The 26,041-nt window shown below is 35.5% G+C and overlaps 1 protein-coding gene across 2 annotated transcripts in view; it reads right to left on the minus strand.

The window, feature by feature from the left end:
• Nucleotides 1-26,041, minus strand: part of ASXL2 (ASXL transcriptional regulator 2) — a 135,050-nt gene that overhangs the window by 20,839 nt on the left and 88,170 nt on the right. Inside the window, exons 1-5 of one of the 2 annotated variants that reach the window (XM_082852154.1) lie at nucleotides 18,589-18,994; nucleotides 18,392-18,507; nucleotides 14,275-14,404; nucleotides 13,332-13,475; nucleotides 3,572-3,735 (exon numbers count right to left, since the gene is read on the minus strand). In XM_082852154.1, the coding sequence (XP_082708280.1) occupies nucleotides 3,572-3,735; nucleotides 13,332-13,475; nucleotides 14,275-14,350 (384 nt within the window). In that variant the 5' untranslated portion in view covers nucleotides 14,351-14,404; nucleotides 18,392-18,507; nucleotides 18,589-18,994. Of the gene's footprint in view, nucleotides 1-3,571; nucleotides 3,736-13,331; nucleotides 13,476-14,274; nucleotides 14,405-18,391; nucleotides 18,508-18,588; nucleotides 18,995-26,041 lie in introns of those variants that run through there. The other variant, XM_082852153.1, reaches the window with a different exon arrangement.

Here is a 26,041-nt window from a genome sequence, read left to right on the forward strand (position 1 = left end):
TTCTATGGGATAGGTTCTGAAAGCAAAGAAATATTTGTGTGTGTGTGTGTGTGTGTGTGTGTGTGTGTGTAACTAAAAGACTATTAGATTATTTTCCAGAAAGGCTAATAAAATAATTCACATTTCTCCTAGAAATACACGAGCATACTCCTTATCTTGTGAACAAGAGATATGAACATGCTATTTAATTTTTGCCTATTAATGAGTTTGAAATGATTAAAATTTCTTTCATCCTGACTGCTACAGTTTTGTGTATCTTTTTGCATGTTTATTGAATATTTAGATTTGCCATCTAGTGAAATGCCAATTCCTATTATTTGCTCATTACTCTATGAGGATGCTTATTTTTAACTATCTTGTGAGAATCCTTTGCATGTTATACATAGTAAAACTGCCACGTACTTTAAAGACATTTCCTCCAATCTATCTGTACACTGACTTGATTTGTGATGTCTTGCCAAAAGTTTTTTTTTTTTAAGATTCTTCTCTGCATTAGAGATTTTATTAACTGTCATTCTGCCCAAAGTTAATATCTAGATTTATACCAGAATCTCTATGCAGATTTTTCATTAATAAAATGATCTTGGGCTTCCCAGGTGGTGCAGTGGTTGGGAGTCCGTCTGCCGATGCAGCGGACGTGGGTTTGTGCCCCGGTCCGGGAGGATCCCACGTGCCGCGCAGCGGCTGGGCCCGTGAGCCATGGTTGCTGGGCCTGCGCGTCCGGAGCCTGTGCTCCGCAGCGGGAGAGGCCGCGACAGTGAGAGGCCCGCGTACCGGTAAAAAAAAAAACCCAAAAAACCCCACAAAAGATCTTAAAATTCACATGGAAAAAAAATGAATACGAAAAACTGAGAGGGGGGAATTGCCTTTCCAATTATTAAGCATACCACACAAAGCCACTGCAATCAAAACAATTATTACTAGCATTAGAGTGAATAAAGAAATGAGTGAAAGAGGAGAGAGTGCCTATAAATATAAACTGCCTGTAAATGAATAGAATATGTAACAAAGATGGTATTTCAAACTGAGAGAAAAAGACAGTTATATAAATAGGTACTGCTGGCACAATTGGCCATCTAGTCGGTAGAAAATACACTGAGCCACAATTTCAGAATAATACAAAAAATATTCTAGATGGATTAAAAGACTAAATTTAAGCTTAAAGTCATAAACAATTTTTTGAAGAAAATTTAGGTAACTATTTGGACATCCTAGGGATTAAGGAATCTATCTGGGCCAATATTATTTTCCCCTGGCCCTAGAGCAGAAATTGGAAACTTTTCCTGTTAAGAGATAGACTATGAATAGGCCATATACTCTCTGTTGCAACAACTCAACTCTTGACACTGTGGCAGAAAGTAGCTATAGATAATATGCAGAAACTAATGGGAGTGGCTGAATGCCAATAAAACTTTATTTACAAAAACAGGCAGTGGGCTGAAATTGGCCTGTGGGCTACAGTTTGCTGGCTGCTGATTTGTACTCTATAGATTTGGCAGAGGAGTAACAGGCTTCCCTATGAGGACAGGTCATCCAACATCTCCTTGAATATTCCAGTGCTGTGCAAGTTTCTCCAAAACAAGTCAATCCATTCTACAATTTAATAGCTCCAACTGTTTAAAAAAATGTTATTTTAACCACAAATTTGCTTCCTGGAGAAACGAAGAAGTTTACCTCTTCCAAAGATTGGCCTTCAAATATATCTGAAGAGAGATGTTTTAATCCATGCCCCTCCCTTATTCCTTTCTCTGGTCTAAATAATGTTTTTCGACTGTTCATTGTTGAGTACTCCATACACTAAAAGATGGTTTCCAATGTTTCATGCTAGTAATAACCAGAATTTTTGATAAACTCCAAATTTCATCTGACAATGAAGCAGAATTTCATTAATAAATTCACTAATAAACTCCATATTCCATATTCTCAGATTACTATGTCCTCCACCACAGTAACTGAAAAAGACAGGCAAGTAACCTCCTATTAAAAATACCCCACAGGGGGCTTCCCTGGTGGCGCAGTGGTTGAGAGTCCGCCTGCTGATGCAGGGGACACGGGTTCGTGCCCTAGTCCGGGAAGATCCCACATGCTGCGGAGTGGCTGGGCCCGTGAGCCATGGCCGCTGAGCCTGCGCATCCGGAGCCTGTGCTCCGCAGTGGGAGAGGCCCCAGCAGTGAGAGGCCCGCGTACTGCAGAAAAAAAAATAAATAAAAAATAAAAAAAATAAAAAAAATAAAAATACCCCACAGGAATGGGAAGTTGGGTAAGTTTTAAGGTCCCTTTTAATTCCGAAATTACGTGTGGCAATTCTCCTTCTAAGACAGGATAAGGGCCATTAGTCAAAAGACAGTTCTGAGGAACCCACACTAGAATTCTATAGATATATCCTCTGTTAGGTGTTGTGTTATTAGTCCCAACCTAAAATTTGAGTCTTCAAAAAAGATGAGAGCAATCCTTAGCAAGAAGAGCAGCTCTCTAAAAACTCTGCCAAAACTTCAGTCTCCTAACTTGTTCTAACCAAGAACTGGGCATCCCCAAAGCTATAATTTCTCCAAGGAGTGTTAAGGTGGGGAGAGCAGCAGCTGGGAAGGATCAGTTTTACTTCTTTGTCCCTACTGCTGGTAGTGTACCTGACTTATCTGAACTCCCCAGAAATAGAATCTGACCTTTCACAGGTGCTGATTCATAGCAATATGAAACTGATATCAATATAGTCTAGTAGAAGAATGATTTTCAGAATGAGGAAGATTTAGTTTTGACTTTTCTATAGACTAGGGAATATACCTAGTTTTCTTACTGTAAAACCAGGGAAAACAACTCTCTCTCATAATGTTTTTATAATAATTAGAAAAAAGTGGAGTGCCTAACAGATTACTTAGAACATAGGTACTTCGAAATAATCATTAATTAAAAAAAAAAATCTCAGAATTGAACAAACCTCACAAAATCATAATGATCCTTTTGCAGAGGAGGAAACAGAAGATCAAAAGGGGGAGTGACTTGCTAGTCACTCCTTCCTTGATGAAAGCCTAAGTCTTAGACTTTTGCCTTATTCCTGACCAACCTAAACCTCTCTGGTCCCTGCCTAGACTCTTCCAAACCTTTGACATTTCTTCTGGGTACTGCTTTGTTTTTTTAAGGAGTATAACTTATACTGGATTTCAAAACTTATTACTGAAGCAATAAATGTTTGTTTTAGAAAAATTTAACAAAAGAAGGAAAAAATAATTAACATTCTTAATCCCATCAAAAATCCATTCAAAAACCCCAGTGTAATGCCTTAAGACAATTCTTCCTCCTGAACTATATTCTGCGGATGTCTACATCCTAATATGATAGCTAGACAAATTTTATTCCATAATCTTGACATTTCTGATAAGAGGGTTCTTTTCCTTTATGAGCCTTACAGGGCCAACCTATTAAGAAATATTGTTTCTTGTTTAACACCTTTGATATCACTTCTTTACAGGTACACACAAAAGCCATTTAAAAAGTCTTAAGGAGTTCTAAAGGTAATGATTGAAGGAAGCCCCAGATGGGTTATAAAACTGCTGATATGCCTGAAAGAACGCACCTGTCGATCCACCTCTGGAAGTAGTAGAAGCAGTCGCTGTTGGCAATCTCCAGGAAGGACTGAAAAGGTGTGTTTGTTGATTAGTGCTCGTAGGTTTGTATTAACCAGAATGGAGTCTGGTGTCTCAACATCAATTTCAGCACATTTAGTCCTCTTCATTTGCCCTATAAAAATATGGAAGAGAATCACTTGGGCCTCCTTCACATTCCTGTTTCTAGCTAAACTATAACTTCCTCTGCAGTGCAAAAAAACCACGGTTGTAAGTACTTTAAAATATCACACTGTGAAGAAGGTAACATTTAAGGTTCTCAGAAATAAACAAAGCCAAGTTTTGTTCGTTCATAAAGGATAAAAGAATATAAGTTATCTTCCCTACAAAAATGGAATAAAGTCTGTAAAAGTACATCTTTTCCCATACTAAAAATACATTTTATGTTTGAGACTCGATCATTTCTCAATGGAACTAAGGAAGTTTATAATAAATAACACATACACAGAATGACTAAAAAATGGAAAAATTCACATATATATATAAATCATACTGAGGCTCTTTTTCCCTTCCCGTGATAATTATTTTCATCAATTTTATTTGCATTAGCTAAAAATGTTACGATTGAATAGCTTAGCAGTCAACAGAAAATCTGTTCACAATAGGAAGGTTTCAGTCTTTCAAAAACACTGATGGATTTGAGTACAAAGTTTAAAACTTTTGCACCAAAAAAAAAAAAAAGACTAACTTGGAAAAATATCTGCAAGCCATGACAAAAGGTTACTATTCTTTTTTTTTTTCCGGCTGCACTACGCGGCATGCGGGATCTTAGTTCCCCATCCAGGGATCGAACGCATGCTCCCTGCAAAGGAAGGGCAGAGTCTTAACCACTGGACCGCCAGGCAAGTCCCAGAAGGTTACAATTCTTGATATTAAATGTGCATCTATAAATCAACATGAAAAAGATAAACATCACCAAGAGAAAAATGAGCAAAAGGAATGAACATGCAATTCATAGTTGACTAACCATAAACAGCTGCTAAGGTATTAATATTTAAAGAAATGTCAGTTAAACTAATGAACATGTTTTGTCTATCAAATGGCAAATATTGCAGTATAGTGATGGGACTATTCACGGAAAAAGCAAAAACCACTTTCAAATAATGCTGGTGGGGCTGAAATCAGTATAATCTTATTAGAAGAAAATTTAACAACACACAGCAAAATTTTAAGGTGCATAGGAATCTAAGATCCATAAATTCTACAATTAGGAATACCTGCATAAAGTTACACAGTCCTGGATGTGGGTAACCTCTGGCTCCTGGCACAAACAAAAGTCATCTCCCTTGATAGGAAAGGATTCCCCTTAACTTAGGCCCATAGGATTCCTAAAAATTAAAATCCAGCACTGCCTAACAAAGATTACCCTAACAAACCAGGAGGTATGCCAATATGACAGAAAATAAGCAGTAGCCAGAAATAAAAGATTTAGACCTAGAAGTACTGCTATCACTGAAACTGTCACATACATAGAATACAGAATAGCTATGTATAAAATAATTAAAGAAGTAGAGGTTGGTGAACACGTGGAGATTTGGGCAGAGTTTTGGGCCTGGAGAGGGCTCGGACGCACCATGCCTTCCCCTATGCATCTCTTCCATTGGATGTTCATCTGTATCCTTTATCACAACCTGTAATAAACTGCTAAACGAAAAAGAGGACAGCAATAATAATAACAGAGAAACATTCTGCATGATAAAAAGCCATCTCTTGGCCGGCCACGACCCGAATATTCTACCCCCGGGAAGCCTGTTTTGCATTTGCAGCGAGAGGGCATTGAGCTTCTTGCATGTTACCCTTCATATACCAGGTCCTTGAAAGAGGGATGATGGTGATGAGGACGATGATGATGGTTTCTACCGAGTAAAAAAATCAAGACTGGATCTCACAGCTCATCTCTACACCCAGCATGAGAGAGTTACCCAGCTTTCAAGTCATCTTTATGTTCTATAAGGAGACTAAGATCATATTAGGCCAAACAAATTTGCTACTAAACTATGATGACCAACAAAAGAATGGAAACTGTAGAAAGAAGAGAACAATCCTTTGTGTCTAGTCCTGCAGTGACCTGCTATTGGGACCACATGCATACACCCCTTCTCCTACAGATTCCCCCACTCCAAAGGGATAAATTGAGTCCCTGCTTATACTCTTTTAACAAAGGCTTTTATCCACTTATAAATAGATAATGAGGTAATCGAATGTTTCAGTGACAAATCCTTCCATTGAAAATTAAGAAAAAGGTGAAAGAAAATGAAATAGAGATAGTGTCCTACTGAAAGAGAAGAAGCATTGCTCTGTAATAGTTACCACTCGCCCAGTGGTTCTGAAAATTGGGCATAACCTTGAGAAATTGTTAAAACACAGATTACTGGACCCAGAAACTCCCAGAGGTTCTGACTTAGCAAGTAAAGGGTAAACCATGAGAATGTGTTTTCACCAAGCTTCCCACTGTACGTGATACACTGCATCAGTGATACCCCTGTGTCAGCATATTTGTCATTATGGTGTTTGGCTGAGTGCAAATTGGCTTTCAATTTTTCTCATATATAACTTAGAGATACTCTGCTGTGCTGAAATCAGACAGGCAGGGACTAATACAGGGAGGAAAAGGAAACCACCCAGAGCCTAACTGGTTTTGTAAAATACTGACTTATCCATTAAATAGCTGCTGATATTAGACTCTCTTGCAGTTCCTTTCTGAACCTGCTATGTATTTCTACTGCTGCAGAAAAAGGAAAATGTAAACAAGGACAAAGCAAACAAACAGAACCTGGCTTGATAAGATATGATACTGCAGAGTAGATTGCTATGTTCCATAGAGCAATGCACCACATAGGGATATTAAAATGGAAAGAACACACACTTGAGATAAAAAAAAAAAAAAAGAAAATGTTTACCGTCTCATAAGGCACCATTTTATAAAAAGATTAAGAACTAATTCACCTACCTTTCAGGAGAAAAATATCTTGTGAGAAATAATAAAATAACAGGAAAATAAATTCTTTTTAAATAAAAAAAAAAAAAAATAATAATAATTAAAGAAGTAAAGAATGTAATTGTAAAGATGAGGCTAAAATAATCAGGAATGAACAAAAAGACTTTGAAAAACTAAATTTTAAAAATTGTTGAAATCAGATACCATGAGTGGATTAAACAGGAGGGAATTATAGCCAAATAATTTATCCAGAATATAGAAAAGACAGATAAAACATTTTGAGACCTTTAGAAGAAACATGAATGACAGAATGAGAAGGTCTAATACATGTGTGCTTGATTGGAGACCCAGAAAGAAGAATTTAAGAGAATGGGAAAAGGAAACATTTGAATAATTTTCAGCAATACATTTACCAGAACTGATGAAACCACAAACCTAAAGATCTAGAAGCAAAACATATTCAAAGCAGGATGAAAAGAAATCCATGCTTAGTAAAACTGCTCATCAAAGAACAAGAAATAGCTTGGAAGCATCCATAGGAAGGGAAAGATTTCCTAAAAAGGAACAGAATAACAGCAAGCATCTTAACAATGAAGGAATCTGTAACAAATGGGTTAACTATAAAATGCTGAGAGAAAATAACCAACAATCTATAATGATATGTATACTAAACTCTCCTTCAAGAATGAACATAAAACAAAGATATTTATAGAAATAAACAAAAATTGAGGGCATTTTCTACCAAGAGACATGCTCTAAATAAAGTTCTCAAAAACCTGTACTACAGGAAGGAAAATCACTGCAGATGGATGGGCTGGAATACAATGGAGAAAGATAGACATGCTTGCATAAAACAATAGCATTCTAGTGCCTGATCTGTGAGATTAAAAACAAAGGAGCGAAATGTCAGATAATAATATTATTTAAGTCCAAACAGAAAAAGATCAGTGCTAAATTGTTATAAAGTACTTCCATAGTTCTGGAAGAAAATCAAGATGGCCACTTTTTTGCTAAAAGAATAAATCTTAAAAGTTCTCATCACAAGATAAAAAAAATGTAACTGCGTGAGGTGATGAATGTTTACTTACAGTGGTAATCATTTTGCACTATATACATATATAAATCATCATGTTGCACACCTAAAACTAATTGAACAGAATGTATATGAAACCCAGCAGAGAGAGAAAAAAACTATGAAGGAATTAAAATGAACAACATATAAAAATACTAGCAAACCGAATCCAACAATATACCATGATCATATACCATGATCAAGTGGGATTTATCCTAGGGATGCAAGGATTCTTCGATATATGCAAATCAATCAATGTGATACACCACATTAACAAACTAAAGAATAAAAACCATATTATCATCTCAATAGATGCAGAAAATCTTTTGACAAAATTCAACACCCACTTATGATAAAAACTTTCCAGGAAGTGGGCATAGAGGGAACCTACCTCAACATAATAAAGGCCATATATGACAAACCCACAGCTAACATCATTCTCAATTGTGAAAAACTGAACTTCCTCTAAGATCAGGAACAAGATACAGATGTCCACTCTCGCCACTTTTATGCAACATAGTTTTGAAAGTTCTAGCCACGGCAATCAGAGAAGAAAAAGAAATAAAAGGCATCTGTATTGGAAAAGAGGAAGTAAAACTATCACTGTTTGCAGATGACACGATACTATACACAGAAAATCCTAAAGGCTACCAGAAAACGACTGGAGGTCACCAATGAATTTGGTAAAGTTGCAGGATACAAAATTAATACACAGAAATCTCTTGCATTCCTATACACTAACAACAAAAGATCAGAAAGAGAAATTAAGGAAGCAATTCCATTTACCACTGCATCAAAATGAAAAAACTACACAGAAATAAATCTACCTTAGGAGGCCAAAGACCTGTACTCATAAAACTATAAAATGCTGAGCAAAGAATTCAAAGATGACGGGAACAGATGGAGAGATATACCATGTTTCTGGATTAGAAGAATCAATATTGTCAAAATGACTATACTACCCAATACAATCTACAGATTCAATGCAATACCTATCAAATTACCAATGGCATTTTTCACAGAATTAGAACAAAAATGTTTACAATTTGTATGGAAACACAGAAGACTCAGAATAGCCAAAGCAATCTTGAGAAAGAAAAATGGAGCTAGAGGAGTCAGGCTCCCTGACTTCAGACTATACTACAAAGCTACTGTAATCAAAATTGCATGGTACTGGCACAAAAACAGAAATATAGATTAATGGAACAGGATAGAAAGTCCAGAGATAAATTCATGCACCTATGGTCAACTAATCTATGACAAAGGAGGCAAGCAAATACAATGGAGAAAAGACAGTCTCAAGGAATTCTCAAGGAATTAATCTCCAAAATATACAAACAGCTCATGCAGCTCTATGTCAAAAAACAACTCAATCAAAAAACGGGCACAAGATCTAAATAGACAGTTCCCCAAAGAAGACATACAGATGGCCAAAAAACACATGAAAAGATGCTCAACATCACTAATTATCAGAGAAATACACATCAAAACTACAATGTGGTATCACCTCACACCAGGCAGAATGGCCATCATCAAAAAGTCTACAAACAATAAATACTGGAGACTGTGTGGAGAAAACGGAACCCTTCTACACTGTTGTTGGGAATATATATTGGTACAACTACCATGGAGAACAGTATGGAGGCTCCTTAAAAAACTTAAAAACTACCATATGACCCAGCAATTGCACTCCTGGGCATATATCTGGAAAAAAAAAAATCACAACCCGAAGGGATATATGCACCTTAATGTTCATTGCAGCACTATTTACAACAGCCAAGACATGGAAGCAACCTAAATGTCCATCAACAGAGAAATGGATAAAGAAAACATCGTACATATATACAATGAAATATTACTCAGCCATAAAAAAGAATGAAATAATGCAATTTGCAGCAACATAGATGGACCTAGAGATTATCATACTAAGTGAAGTCAGAAACACAAAGACAAATATTATATGGTATCACTCATATGTGGAATATAATTAAAAAGAAATACAAATGAACTTATTTACAAAACAGAAGCAGACTTATACATATAGAAAACAAACTTAGGGTTACCAAAGGGGAAATGTGGTGGGGAGGGATAAATCAGGAGCTTGGGATGAACACATGCACACTACTATATAAGACAGATAACCAACAAGGACCTACTGTATAGCACCGGGAACTCTACCCAATATTCTGTGATAACCTATATGAGAAAAGAATCTAAAGAAGAATGAATGTAAGTATACGTATAACTGAATCACTTTGCTGTATACCTGAAACTAACACAAAGTTGTAAATCAACTATACTCCAATAAAAAATTTTTTAAAATTATTTATTTATTTATTTTGGCTGCACTGAGCAGCATGTGGGGTCTTAGTTCCCCAACCAGGAATGGAATCTGAGCACCCTGCAGGGGAAGGGCGGATTCTTAACCACTGGACCGCCAGGGAAATCCCTCCAATAAAAATTGAAAAAAAAAAAAAAGTCGAGGCAAGCCAAAAAAAATTTCTTATTCATTAAAAAAAAAGGGAAACAAACAAAAAAATCAGGACAACGATCAACAAAAAAATAAGATTGTAGAAACAAGTCCAAATAGATTAACAATCACAATAAATATAAATGGATAAAATTCACCAAAGAAAAAAGATTTACATATTGAATTGAAAATAAAGAAAATTCAGCTAGCTATATGCTGTGTAAAGAGATATACCTAATGTACAAGGACATAGAAATGAACAAAGTAAAAATGTAACAGGCAAAAACTAACCATAGGAAAACTGGTGCACCACTAGTAATATCAAACGAAAGACACTTTAAGTAAAACACTTAATCAGAGATTGACAAGGTAAAAAAAAAAGGGGGGTTCAATCCACCAGGAACATTTTCAACTTGAAAATATCTAATATAAGGTAGCTTCAAAATATGTGAAATGAAAACTGACAGAACATCAGGGAGAACTGAACAAAGCCACCATTAGGATAGGAGATTTCAACACATCTCTCTCAATTATTAATAAATCAAGCCATACCAAAAGCAGCCCAAAAAACAAGGGGGGTAAAAGGCTGAACTATTTTTCAGATAAACAAGCTTGATCCAATCTACACAGAATTCTGTGTTGAATAACTACAGTACACTTATAAAGTTCATTATCAGTATTCCAAAAATGCAGGTCTCCATAAATTTGAAATATTAGTAGTAATTATAACAACAATGATCGATGACAGCAGCAGTAAACACATTTATATAGGGCTTCCTAAGTGTCAGGCACTATTTTAAACACTGACATGTATGAACTCATTTATTTTTCATACAACCTTATTTGCATGAAAGAAGATGAATTTTCATTTATTTCTTGGCCATTAGGTCAAACTTAAATATACCATGCCTTCTTTTTTTATAGTTAATTTTTCTTGTTGTGTTATGAAAGTCAGAAATTCTTGGCCCATACTTTAATTTTGTAACTCCACGTTTCAACTGCAATTGAATGAAGACACTAAAATTGTGACTTTAACTGAATTTAAGTAGAATATTGGCTCTATAAGGAAGAAACTTTGTTCTGTTTATCACCACATCTCTTGGGCCCTAAACCTGTGCTTGGCATATTAGTATACCTTCTATAAGTATTTGTTGACTAAATGAATATTTTTATTTTTTTAATTTTTGGCCACGCCCCACACCATGTGCAATCTTAGTTCCCCGACCAGGGATTGAACCCGTGCCCCCTGCCTTGGAAGCATGGAGTCTTAACCACTGGAGCACCAGGAAGTCCCAATAAATGAATATTTTTAATCTTTGGCAGTGCGACTGATGCTCAAAGGGCATATTCAGTTTAAGGCAGATACTGTCTCTAAGAAAAATGTACCAATGTACAATCCCACCTAGATTCAAACCAGATTTTTACGAAGAACTTGTCTGAAAATATTAATTCTATTCTCACGCTTAATACTTTGGAAGGGTCTGTTTTATATAAATGAATGTAAAATAACTTTCCTTTAGAATTTTGTTGGCATTGCTGCACTATCGTTTAGCTTCTATGTTGCTGTTGACATGTCTGCCATCCCAATTCTTGAATCTTTATATGTGAACTACTTTTTTCTCTTTGGAATCTTCTCGTTATCCTAGATGTTTTGAAATTTCAAAAGAATGGTCTTGGAACAGGTCTCTTTATGTTCCTGTTTCTTGACAGGAATCACGTACTTTCAGTCTGGAATCTGTGGCTTTCAATTCTACAGAATTTTCTTGTATTATTTCTCTTATCATTTACCTTCCTTTCAATTTCTGTTCTTCCTTTCTGATACTCCTACTATTTAAGACATTGGACAGCCTAGATTGGTGTTCCTACTTTCTTACCTTCTCTCTCCTTTGACCTATGTTCTGGGAAAGGTCTTCACCTCTAACTTTTAGTATTTCTATTAAAATTTTTTTATTTTTGCTACCATGTTATTTAATATCCTGGTACTCTTTATTTTCTGATTTTTAAAATAGTATTCTGTTCTTTCATGGATGCAGTATCATCTTTTCTTTCTGTGGATATTATAGTTTTTAAAGTTATTTGTTTATTAAGTTTTCTCCTTCCTGAACTGTCTGTTTCTTCTGAGTCTGTATTTCAGATTCTCTCATGACGGAGGTTTTCTTCAAAGGTGATCCTTAGCAATCACAAGTAAAAGAGAGGCACTAAAAAGACTGAAAATTTTGGGTGCCTGGGTGCATCTTGTAGACTGGTGAGCTCCACAGAAGTATGATCAAGATGATTTCTTTTAGTTGTGAATCTATAAATTTGCCTGGAGATTTTTTTTCTGAGGCTATTCAATTTCTTTAGGTACCAATCCCACAACCTCTTGCTGAAGCATAGGTGTGGAGGAGGAACAGAGTAATGGAGGTAGAAATATGCCTCACTACTAACATTCTGGAAACCAAGCAAGCAGGAGATTCACTATTTAGTATTTGTATTTTACTTGATTTCCCTGAGTCCGGTACATTGCCTCATTATCTGTCCTCAGTTATGTGTGGTGTCTCTGAATCTCAAGTCTAGATGGTTTAATTTCACCTCAAAATAAATCTCCTGTCTCCTGCTAGGCTGAGGCATCAAACTTCTTCTTATTAACTTTCAAAGGTTTTTCTTTTCAACCCTATGCTTCATCTTTCTCTACTATGAGAAAGATATCTCAATCCTTGATATGGTATCTCCAATTCATAAACCTTTCTGGTGCTCTACAGGCTCAGCTGGCTTGCTGACTACTGGCATCTGCTCCTCAGCTCTGTGAAAGACTCCATCCAGTTTTTTTATCTTTCAAAATCTGTTGATATTTCCTGTCCATCTGTTATCTCCTTATTTTCTTCACCCTAATGGGTTTAATCTTTTGTATTTCCATATTCTCATTTTATAGTGGGATTTTAGAGGAAGCAGGAAAAGGGGTTCAGTTTGCCATGTTTAATTATAAGCCCTTCTACCTTTCTGTACACAGAGATAAAAGGTAAATAATGCTGGATAAAGAAACCTCTTGTCAGAAAGAGAAATAAACCACAAAATGGCTGATAACAGATCTTATTCTGAAATGAAGTTTGATAGACAGGATAGGAAGAACACGAAAAGTCAAGAGCTCAAAGGTGAACAGGAAGGAGTAATTAAGCCAAACAGTTGATGTAGTTCAAACACAGAGTTGAAAATTTAAGGTGCGAGAACTGAGGTCTTTGTAAATTAACTTACTTGTGTGAAGCCTGTCAGACCTCTGGAATGACTTCTTTCCCAGGCCTAGCAAAGGATTTTCCACTTTAACTGAAGAAGAAAAGCTAGAGTTTGAGTTCTGAGGGCTGCTTGACTGTCCGTCAGATTGCTTTCCTTCCCATATCGCTAGGGGAAAAATATATATATAAAAATATATTAAAAATATATATAAAATATGACCCTGAGGGTATAAACAGAAACAAATAATCAATCAAATGAACAATTAAATCATTCAACGCTAAGCAAAGGAGTTATGTATGAGGCAATGTGACCCTTCAAATGTGTTCTGAGTCTGAGAATTAGGAGTCAAAAAGTAAAATAAAATCCCTTTCCTCCTCCCAGCACATTATTTGCTTCTGGTGGTAAATTTCCTTCCTAACAAAAATGCAGTTCTGCAAGACAGTTTAAATCTGGCCAACTCATATAATCAGCTGGCATCAAACTAAACTGTGTAATAAAATACAAAGCCTGTATCTAGACCAGTTTAAATTCAAAAAAAATAAGCAACAACAACAAAAAATCCAAAGGCCTCTGGATATGTCCAATGGAAACCCAAATGTATCAAGAAGTCTTAGGAAAACCTTTTATTTTTAAAGAAGAGAACCAGTGAAGAGTTCAGTGTGAGCATCTTGGAAACATCAGCTTTATAAAGTTACTAATTAGAGGCTTTCAAATATTATTAGTTTAGACATATTGGAAGTTAGTCATTGATCTTATTCTAACATGCAAATCCCAATGATGTATTTTTTAACAACTGTATGATTACTCTGCATAAATTTCCCCCTTTACCCTAGAAGGATTTATACTGATGATCTGGCAGTAATATAATATAGTAATTTAAAAATAAAGGATATAGTATATGAATTTGGTATACAAAAATACTGGAAAAAGAAACTTTCACTGAAAAGACATTCAGTCTGCCTACCAGGTTTGGCAGGTACAGAGTCACTGGCTGCTTTGACAGTCTTCAGAGAGAGGTGCTGGTTGGAGGAGATGGACATGCTTGGCCTGCATTGCTGCTGCTGCTGTTTCTTCTGCTGTTGCTGTTTTAGAGCCTATAAAGAGAAAACTGACTGTAAGAAACAAAACAAATCCGTTTTTAGTAATAACAAAACAATAAATGACTTTAAGTGGTGAAGAAGAGTATGCTGATTATCCAATTTCTTTGAAATCCATCAAAGTAAACAAAAATCTAAACTAAATTAATTAAACACAAGGCTTAAATAATCCTTAAGAGTTTGGATATTTTTTTTTACCAATGTTCTCCTTTAAATAAATGTGAGAAACTGTCATTAACATTTTTAGAGCTTAAAAATCACCAGTAAGCCATGGACTTCTCATACTTGTAGTAGCAGAGAATTAGATGTTTTCAATCATTCTGAAAACAGAATTCTAAGCCCTGGACCAAGAAGAGTCCCATTTGCATCAACTTTATGTAGAAATGTAAATATTTAGCTTACGTATGTTTCAGAGGTTCTGCATTTGAACAAAAGGTTGCAAATAACTACTTGAATTTGATCTCAGGTAAGAGCAGTAAGATGTGGCCCAAAGACCAAATAAATCTCAGCAATTTATAGCAATGCAGTAAACTGAAGGGAAGGAAGACTGGAAAACATGGGCTCTAAGAACAGTGTGATTCCTTCTGGTTATTTCAGAATATTTTAATTTCCATGATGTTCTCAGTTTAGAGAATATACTAAACTATTTAGAATGAACAGAAAGACAAATAGCTTCCCAGATTTTAATCATAAAGATATATAAAGGCTATTTTTAAACTCAAGGGTTTAAAAAGAAAAAAAGACAAACTAAGAAAGTAAAACTACATTTCAGGAAAAAGTTGAACATCTACGACCTCATTAAAATGCCAGTTTAAGCTTTAACCTTCATGACCATCATGTAGAAAAGTGTGGAATAACTGCCTATTTGTCTTTCATTCCCTTTTCACAATATGGTTTTCTCCTTTTCACATTCACATATACCTCTGGCTATGCCATGCAAGCACAGTGGCAACACTTGATCTCCTTGATCTAAGCTGTCAGTGGAGAAAAGAAACTGAGAGAGTCAGGTATCTGGCTTACATTCACCTACAACATTTATAATAGGTGAGGCAGAAGCATAATGTCAGTGCTGTCTGATCACTGATTACATACAGCTTGTCTCTCATTCTTTGCAATCAGAACAGAAAATGTTTGCAAGCTTCCTGTGTGGCATCCATTAGTATTCATTCCTTTCTATTCACAGTACCTAGGTCATTCTAAGTTAATGCAAAATTTAATAGAACCACTTGATCTTATCTATTTCTGCTATGATCATGTAAATTCAGATATATGATGAAAACAAAATAACTTACAGCCTCTCTGTTTAAGAACTGTACTCGGTTTTCCCCTCCCTCAGTACCTTACAAACCCTGTTTTAATTCTGTATAAAATTTAAAAAGCAAGCAACAAAAAAAACCTTCACTGGGGTAAAGGATAACTTACATTGAAATAAGTTTTCTCACCTAATAATATGAAAAACATATACTGGAGGCAAGGCCTTACTTTATATACCAACAGTCTAATTTATATAATTTCTCATACTGGTATTCCTTAAAGAAAATATAGTATTTGACTCCTGAGATTACAGGAGAATAATACAGAGTAGTATATATGTCATGAATAAGGTAACAAGTGTTACTAAAATACTTGCCTTTTCTCTGTGGAAAAGAGGCATCTCATACTTCTTTTTTTTTTTAAATTAACATCTTTATTGGAGTATAACTGCTTTACAATGGTGTGTTAGTTTCTGCTTTATAACAAAGTGCATCTCATACTTCTTAAACTCTTGCAAAGAATGTGTAAAAATACAAGTGCTGCAGGATACCCAGGCAGATTGTAATTAACCTTATCAAATTTTTGGACATCTTTTAATAAAAGCACTTTTGGTTTAAACACTTTAAGACCTACTTAAATTTCTTTTTCTTTTTTTTTTTTTTTTGCGGTACGTGGGCCTCTCACTGTTGTGGCCTCTCCCGTTGCGGAGCACAGGCTCTGGACGCACAGGCTCAGCAGCCATGGCTCACGGGCCCAGCCGCTCCGCGGCATGTGGGATCTTCCCGGACCAGGGCACGAACCTGGGTCTCCTGCATCAGAAGGCAGACTCTCAACCACTGCGCCACCAGGGAAGCCCATAATTAAAAAAATTTTATCTCATCCATCCATCTATCTATCTATCTATCTATCTATCTATCTATCTATCTATCTATCTATCTATCTATCTATCATCTATCTAGGGTCGCACTACACAGCTTATGGGATCTTAGTTCCCTGACCAGGGATTGAACCTGGGTCCCAGCAGTGAAAGCGCTGAGTCCTAACCACTGGACTGCCAGAGAATTCCCTTAAAATTTTAATTAAACAGTTATGACATGAATACATTTTTACCATTTAATTCAAACATAAAGCTAAAGTCTCTTTTGCCCACCACTCAGTCTTGTTCCCCAATCCTCAAAGATAACCACAGTCATCAATTTATTTTTCCTTATTGAGCTTTTTTTACACTTACATTGTATGTATGTGTTTCTGTGTATATACAGATTCATATTTCCATTAAAAATATACTATTGTTCTGGGTATGTATGTGGCTATGTGTATGTTTTTAATGAATGTTGTAACACAACTTGATTTTAATGATTAAACATTATAGTGTGGTGATGTTTCCATGTCTATGCATACAGAAAAACTTAATTACAAGGTAAACTTTTAACCCTGTATAATTTTCTAGCATCTGGATATGCCACTGTTTATTAAGGAATTCATATATATATATATATCCACTTGCAAGTTTTTGCTATTACAAACTTTAATGCAAACATTTTCCTGTGTGTGTGTGTATGTAAGTATGTATGAATGCATGCATTTTTCTAAGATAAGTTCCCAAATATTTAACTACTTAGTCATGGGGGATATGCATTTAAAATTTTAATAAACATAAAATTTCTCTCCAAAGTAGCTATAAGAATTTATATTCCACCAGCAAACTACAAGTAGTCATTTTCCCACATACTTGACAGTGCTTGTGCTTGATGTTATAATTAAGCTGTATTATATATACTAATCTGAGGATAAAATTAGTCTGTGTCCTTAATTATTAGTCAAATTTAAATTTAGTGATAATTTGCATTTCAAAAAATAGAAAGCAAGTTCTTTGAAAAGCCCAATAAAATAGTCGGCAAGTAACATTGAGAAAAAAGAAGATACATCACAAATGAACAACACTGATGAACAAAAGAGAAACAGAAAAAACAATACTATGTACAACTTTATACCAATATTTGAAAAAAATCAAGTGAAATGGAGCATTTTCTAAGAAAAGTAATTTCCAAAATTGGCTCAAAAATCAGAAAAATCAAGAGATCAGTAGTAGCAGATGAAATTGAAATGCTAGGAAAACAGTTGTAAAAGTGAGATTTGCAGAACTTTCAGGGAAAAAAATACTTTCTATGATTTTTTCCAAAAATCAGAAAAATAATAGAGGGCTATACAACTTATTTTAGATGCTAAGAACAATCCTGATTCCAAAACTGTATAAGGATAGTTCAAGAAAATAATAAAATCGAAGCTAAAATCCCATTAACATATTAAAAATTATATAAAAAACATATAGGGTTTATTCCAGAGAGCTAACAATACATTAATATTAGAAAGTCTAGCTCTGGAATTCTGTATATTGGTTGACTTAAAGAGAAAGGCTACCTGATCATCTTCATAAATGCTGAAGAAACTCAACCTGAAAAATTCAATACCTACTCTTATTTAAACACACACACACATACACACACCCCTCTTAGCAAATTGGAAACTAATGAGGAACTTTTAAAATGTGATAAAAAGAGTATCTACCATAAACCTATAACACAGAGGTGCATAACTTATTAAATACAAAGTGGGAAACCACACAAAATTTCTCCCTAACGTCCTTTCAAGAAATTTTCACTGACTGCCAGAATCATGCATTTTTAATGTAGGAGATTATAATTCTGATAAACAGAATAGCATGATTACCTGCTTTAGTGCCTTCTTGCTGTGCTTCTGTGATGGAGAAATGACTTTACCTGCTGGAATGGTGGGTGATGGGCAGCCTGACTGAGGAGAGGATGGTTGTGACAGTCTAGACGATACTGGGGGGAAAATGACAATGAAAAGTTTTGTTATTAGAGTTGATATCAAGCACCATTCCTTCCCCAATCATATGCTGCTACCTGTATTAAGAACTGTGACCAAACACTTTTGGGAAGGATCTTCTTTTTGGAGTTCTACTGCAAACAGCCTCCCTTTTCAGTTTATTTCCTCAGAAAGCTCTAGTGAAGGATGATAGGATGGGGAAGGGATGGATGTTAGTATTCATTACTTTTCATTCTTTAATTTTTCAATAGAATTGACTGAAGAAGCAGGAAGTAGAATATAAACCATGAGTCATCAACTAAGATAAAACTTAGAAAAGATGCTAGAGCACGTTGGACAGTATCTATGTTCTTAAGGTAAATCTAATAACAACACGATATTGTGAAAGAGTCCTGGATTGATAGAATGGGTTCCAGTTCTCCCTATCTTTAAAATGGAAGGCAATAAGGCCATTCCACCTCAAACACTACCATAGCTTTAATTTTTATATTCCTTCATCTCTTACATCAATAGTTTTAGGTCTACCCATGTGAAAGGGTACTTTAGGATTTCTCTGATGGAATCAGTGTAGGTTTGCACAGGATGCAACCACTCTTTACTTCACCACCAGCTGTTTTATACCTCATCAGAGCTTAGCCAAACCTTAGTATTACGTGAATGAGGGTTTTCCCTTCAAGGGCCTATACCTCTTAACGATAAATAGCAATTAGATCTTTATGTTCTATAAAGTTCAACAGTGTATTATTTATGATATGAGATAACAAAAGAAATTGCTGATTCAGACCCCTTAATAATAAAAATAATAATCACTACTGCTAGTGATGACTCTCAAAGAATCCATGTTTACTAATGCCTTCTTTCAAAGTAGCTGGACTGAAAGGGCCTGGATAGCAAAATGGCATCTCATGGTATGGCTAACGGGTCTAAAGATACCATATGAAGTATGCTGGCAGGTAGCTACCTGACATAAGAATGTAGAAACATGGTTCACTGGAATATATAAGTTTTGGAATATGGCATTTCAATGTACTCTTAGATGTCCTAAGAAAGGAATGCACAGTAGACAACATTTAAAGAGGACAATAGTAGACAATGTTAAGACCTATCTTAAGACCTATCATAGTTAGCTTTAACTTTGTATCCCAACCCTTATAATCAGGTTATATATGGGAAAGAACTGACATACAGTAAGCGTGCCGTTAAAAAAAAAAATTCACCGTAATATACAATACAAAAAATGGAGTTGGATAATTCTTGAGATGGTTAAGCAACAAAAAGAAACCATATCCTAGTGCACTTAGATGTTGACCAATTTTTTAAAATAACAGTTTCACTGAGATATAACTTACATGCCATACAATTCACCTAAAGTGCACAATTCAATGGCTTTTAATAATGGCTTTTAATATATTTGCAAAGTTGTGTAACCATCATCACAATCAATTTTCATCACCCACTAAAAAAACCCTGTACTGGTTAGCTGTCACTCCTCTTTCCCCTAACCCACTGCCCTAGTCCAAGGTAATCAGCAATCTGTTTTTTGTCCCTATGCACTTGCCTATTCTGGACATTTCATATAAATGGTATCATACAATATGTGCTGTTTTGTGAATGGCTTTTTTTACTTAGCATGTTTTAAAGATTCACCTCTGTTAGAGCATGTATCAATACTTTATTCCTTTTTATCATCAAATAATATTCTATTGTATGCATAGCCACATTTTGTTATTCATTAGCTGATTTGACATTTGAGTTGCTCAAAAGGACATTTGAGTTACTTCCATTTTTTGCCATTACGAACACTCGTTAGCAGAATTTTGTGTTGGACAGATGTTTTCAATTCTCCTGGGTTCATACCTAAAAGTGAAATTGCTGTTTTTTCCAGTAACTCTATGTTTAAACTCTTTGAGGAAGTGCTAAACTGATTTCCAAGATGGCTGAACCATTTTTTACAATTCCACCAGAAATGTATGAGGGTTCTAATTTCTCCATATCCTTGTCAACATCTGATATTGTCTGTCTTTTTTATTTCACCAATGTTTTTAAAGGGACATTATGAAAATAAAGCTAACAACTATTAATATTTAACTATATTTATTTTCTTTTTAATGGTTTGCAGAAATCTGAGATTATTCACGTCCTCACCTGTCCCAATAACTGTCTGAAAATAAACAAAACAAACGACCAAGCCAAAATGACCCTATTAAAGAACATAAGAATTCTACTTTGTAGCCTGGAAAAGAGATAATAAAGCTATCTGTAATTAACAGGGCAAACTGTTTGGAATGTTTCCCTTTAAGGCAAAAGCCCTTTCTAACAAATGAATCCATAAACGTATCTCAAAGCCAACTGAAATAAATCACGAAAATTCCAGGACCCACCAATGAGAAATACCTCCCAGTACTTAATGCCAAGCACTGGTCTCATAACTTTAATGAAACTTAAACTTTACTCTAACTTTTAAATATTAAAGATTCAGAACTACAAACAGCAAATAAGATTTAAACACATGTTGAGAAACTCATCTCTTTTAATTCCTTTTAGTGTCTACATTGTCTCCAAGACACATAACTTTATTAAGAGCAACCATGAATTAAACATCGTCTATGTGCCTAATGCTGCGCTAGCTTCATTTGAACAGAATTTCATTGAACTCTTGTAACTACCCTCTAAGATGGGTACAACTTCTCTTTCTACCCCCACCCAATCTCCTCCAATTCTATCCTCTGAGATAACTAAATAATATAGTTGGGATGGCATCCTTGCTGACATTTTTCTGTGCAAAAAAAAAAAAAAAGAAAAAATTTCAAGGATATACATTTATAAATAAATAAATATACACACCTGCATATTGTGATGGTATTATCTAAATTTTCCCTATCTGGAAATTTAATTAGCCTGACAAAGGACACAGCTAGTAAGGAGCACAACCAAGATTTGGACTCTGTATAGTTTCAGAATGAGTGAGTACTTGTAGTGAGCTAAGTGGTGGCCACCAAAAGTCATGTCCATGTCCCAACCCCCAGAACGTGGAAATGTTACATTATTTGGAAAAGGAGTCTTGGCTGATTTAATTAAGGATTTTGAGATAAGGAGATCATCGTGGATTATTCCAGTGGGCCTTAAATCAAATGACAAGTGACCGCAGACACAAGACACAGAGGAGAAGGCCATGTGGACAGAGGCAGAGACTGGAGGATGTGGCCATAGGGAAAGTATGTCAGCAAACACCAGAAGCTAGAAAATACACAGAACAGACTTCTCCCTTAGAGTCTCTGCATAGAGTATAGCCCTGCTGACACCTTGACTTCCGACTTCTGGCCTCTAGAACTGTGAGAAAATAAATAAATTTCTGTTGTTTTAAGCCTCCTGGTTTGTGGTAATCTGTTACAGCAGCCTCAGAAAAGTAATACAGCACTTAAAACTGATTTTATTTTTTTAAAGTATCAACTCATAGATGTTTACATATTTGAGATGTTTACATCATTAGCAATTATTAAAAATTTGGCACTCAAACTGTGCACTTTTGGGGTAGTGGGAGTTCCTTCAAGTTGTAAACCATCTTTGGGACATGGCCCCAGCAGTATCCAACCACTTCCTTGCTATCTGGCACAGAAAGAGTCCTAGGCAAATCTTGCATAATTTTTTTGCCCAGACTTGGAACACCCCCTTCTCCAAGGAGACCTGATACCTTTTTATTGAAAATGGTATTAAAACACTGCACTTGATGCTACTCAGTTACCACTGGTTCTAGAACTTTTCAGTAAGTGGAACAAAAAAAAAAAAAGAATTTTTTTCAAAGGAAAAAATTTTTTAAATTCATGCAAAAGATAAATCGGAATTTATGATTACAGCATTGTCACTTAACTTTTCTGATTTTATATTTCTATCGCTTTTCTTCCCAGATAATCCTGGTTTCTAATAACATTACTGTAACTATTAACTTGTTTTCTATTATAGATTTAATTTCAAAGAAATCATATCAATATAATTACTGAAAAGAAGACTACTGAAGGCAGTTTAAGATTTCTCTGAGTCTGGTCTCCCACACCTAAGACATATCCTACAGTAACTTACCTATGTCATTATGTTCAAATTTGACATATACTTGAGTTTGCTTTAAGTTGTTTGATATTTCTAGAAAGTGCATTTTAAATTTTTAATTGGCTTAATTATGTAAAACTATAAAACAAGTTACTTTCATAAGTCTAGCTCCCTCCCCTGTCTATACCACTTTATTACCTCCTTTCCCTTAAAGGAAATAATTTATATTAGTTTTTATCCTTCCATTGTTTTTTATTTGCATTTTTGTTTTGGTGAAAACATAGTGTGTGTGTGTGTGTGTGTGTGTGTATTTTAATATGTTAACTCACTTCTTTAAGCAAAATAAACCATGTACTAGAAATTGTCCATACCCTTGATTTTTAAAATATAATCAATATAATATATCCTGGGGAAGAAAACAGAAGAGAACATAAGAGATCTTCCTCTTAACACCTGCAAAAGATTCCACTGGCAGATGTACCATAATTTCTTCAGCTGGACTCTTGTTTTGGTAATTTCTAGTCTTTTGCTCTTATTACTACAATGTCTTAACCAGCGGTTTCTAAGGTGTTGTACCAAGAACAAAACCATAACTATCTAAAAATCTGTTAGAATGCAAATTACTAGATCCCAGTCCAGATCTACTGAACCAGAAACTCTGAAGGTGGGGCCCAGGAATCTGCATCATAATAAGCTCTCCAGGTGATTCTGATGCATGTTCAACTATAGTATATACGGAGAAACAGTTTTCCAAAGTGGTTGTACCGATTTATACTCCTACCAGCAATATATGAGAGTTCCAACATAATTTACCACATTAACAGAATAAAGGAAAAAAATATATCTACTGAAATAGTAGATGAAGGAAAAGCAACTGATAAAATTCAACAACTGTTCATTATAAAATCTCTTAGACTACAAATAGAAAGGAACTAACTTCATCTAATAAAGAGTGTCTACAATAACCTACTGTAGTCAACATCATTCTTAAAATGGCATAATATTCAAAACTTTACCTTATAAATATAGAGAAAAGGATGATTGACGTTACCACTCCTATGTCACTCTTTACTGGAAGCCCTAGCCAGTATAACATGGCAAAAAAATAAAACTGCCACTACTCATAAATCACATGTTTGCATATGTGGACAATCCTAAGAATAAACCTATATATAAACCATTAGATTAGAAATGTTGCTGGATACAATATCAATGTTGGGAGAGGCAATCCCTCAGTGTTGCTACAAGTACTTGCTGGGTATGCCAAGAATGCAAGTCCCTGGATGCTGTATTTACAGTCAGCAACTCTGAGAGAAGGCAGTAACTCTTCCCAAAGTAGGCTTGCTTCCACTTACTATTTAAAAGCCCTGAAAGGAGACACAGAGTTGGCCAACAGGCACATGGAAAGATGCTTAACATGACTAATCATCAAAGATATGAAAGTCAAAACCATAATGAGATATCACCTCACACTTGTCAGAACAGCTATCATCAAAAAGACAGCAAATAACAAGTGCTGGCGAGGATGTGGAGAAACGAAACCCTCATGTACTGTTAGTGGGAATGTAAATTGGTGCAGCCACTATGGAAAAACAGAACAAAGATTCCTCAAAAAATTAAAAATAGAACTACCACATGATCCAGCAGTTCCACTCCTGGGTATTTATCCAAACAAAACAAAAACATAATCAGGAAAGATATATGCACCCCTATGTTCACTTCAGCATTATTTATAACAGCCAAGATATGGAAGCAATCTAAGTGCCCACCAACAGATGAATGGATAAAGAAGATGTGCTATGCATGTATGCATGTACGTACAAACACACAGCACATGCACACACACACACACACACACAACGTGGCACATTACTCAGCAATAAAAAAGAATGAAATCTTGTCACCATGTGTGGCAACAATGATGGATCCAGAGGGCATATTATACTAAATGAAGCCAGAAGAACAAAGACAAATACTGTATGATTTCACTTATATGTGGAACCTAAAAAACAAAACAAATGAACAACCAAAACTAAACAGAAACAGAATGGGAACTCCTTGGCAGTCCAATGGTAAGGACTTGGCACTTTCACTGCCGTAGCCCAAGTTCAATCCTTGGTCAGGGAACTAAGATCCTGTAAGCTGTGCATTGTGGCCAAAAAAAACAAAAAAAAAACCCAAAAAAACCCAGAAACAGACCCACAGATATGGAGAACAAACAGGTGGTTGCCAGAGGGGAGAGTGGTGGTGAGGGGAAGAAAGAAACAGGTGAGGCAGATTAAGAGGTACAAACTTTGTTACCAAATAAATGAGCCACAGGTATGTAATATATCCTACCCTATGGGGAATATAGTCAATAATGGTATAATATCTTTGGTGACAGAGGACAACTAGACTTATCATGGTTATCATTCTGAAATACAGAAATATGGAATCACTATGTTTTGTACCAGGAACTGACAGTGTTGTAGGTCAACTATACTTCAAAAACAAACTCATAGAAAAAACGATCAGATTTGTGATTACCAGAGGTGGGGAGGTTGCGGGGACTGATGAAGGTACAAACTTCCAGTTAGAATATAAATAAGTACTAGGGATGTAATGTACAACATGATAAATACAATTAATACCACTGTATGTTATACATGAAAGTTAAGAAAGTACACCCTGAAAGTTCTCATAACAAGGAAAAAAATTTTTTTTTTTTTTTTTTTTTTTTTGCGGTACGCGGGCCTCTCACTGTTGTGGCCTCTCCCGTTGCGGAGCACAGGCTCCGGACGTGCTGGCTCAGCGGCCATGGCTTATGGGCCTAGCCGCTCCGCGGCATGTGGGATCTTCCCGGACCGGGGCACGAACCCGTGTCCGCTGCATCGGCAGACGGACTCTCAACCACTGCGCCACCAGGGAAGCCCATGACATACAGTTTTAATGCAATCCCGATCAAAATCCTAGCAGGTTAATGGGAGCGGGAGCATGTGAAAACTGACTAGCTGATTCTAAAATTTACATGGAAATGAGATGAGCCAAAAGAACCAAAAACTCCTGAAAACCAAAGAGCTTAAAACTCTTTGGTTCTGCAAATAAACTAACTGCTTAAACAACAGTTCTCAAGATTATATCCTGAACTACTAGTCCTCCAATGTGGACGGCGCAACAGAGTCAAAAGTACTCATTTAAGAACTTATTTAGTATCTGATTAGAAACAAAAATGCTTGCTTTCATATAAACATATAGACATAACAAAAGATTAACAAGTTCTGATCAAAAGCACTCATTATTTGATTTAAAAAACCAAAAATGTCACACACAAAAACCAAACGGCGACCTAGTAGAGAGATCTTTTTAAACTCAAATTTAAGAGTTTTCAGAAAAATATTTGAAACAAATTTTAGAACTGAGGCTTATTAAAGCCAGTTTTACACAGTTTACTGGAAGTAGTTTCAGGCTGTTGGATACATATGTACCATCCCCTGAGTATAAGATCAG

This window comes from Leucopleurus acutus (genome assembly GCF_964270905.1).
Source record: "Leucopleurus acutus genome assembly, chromosome: 12".
In the NCBI taxonomy this organism is placed as follows: domain Eukaryota; kingdom Metazoa; phylum Chordata; class Mammalia; order Artiodactyla; family Delphinidae; genus Leucopleurus; species Leucopleurus acutus.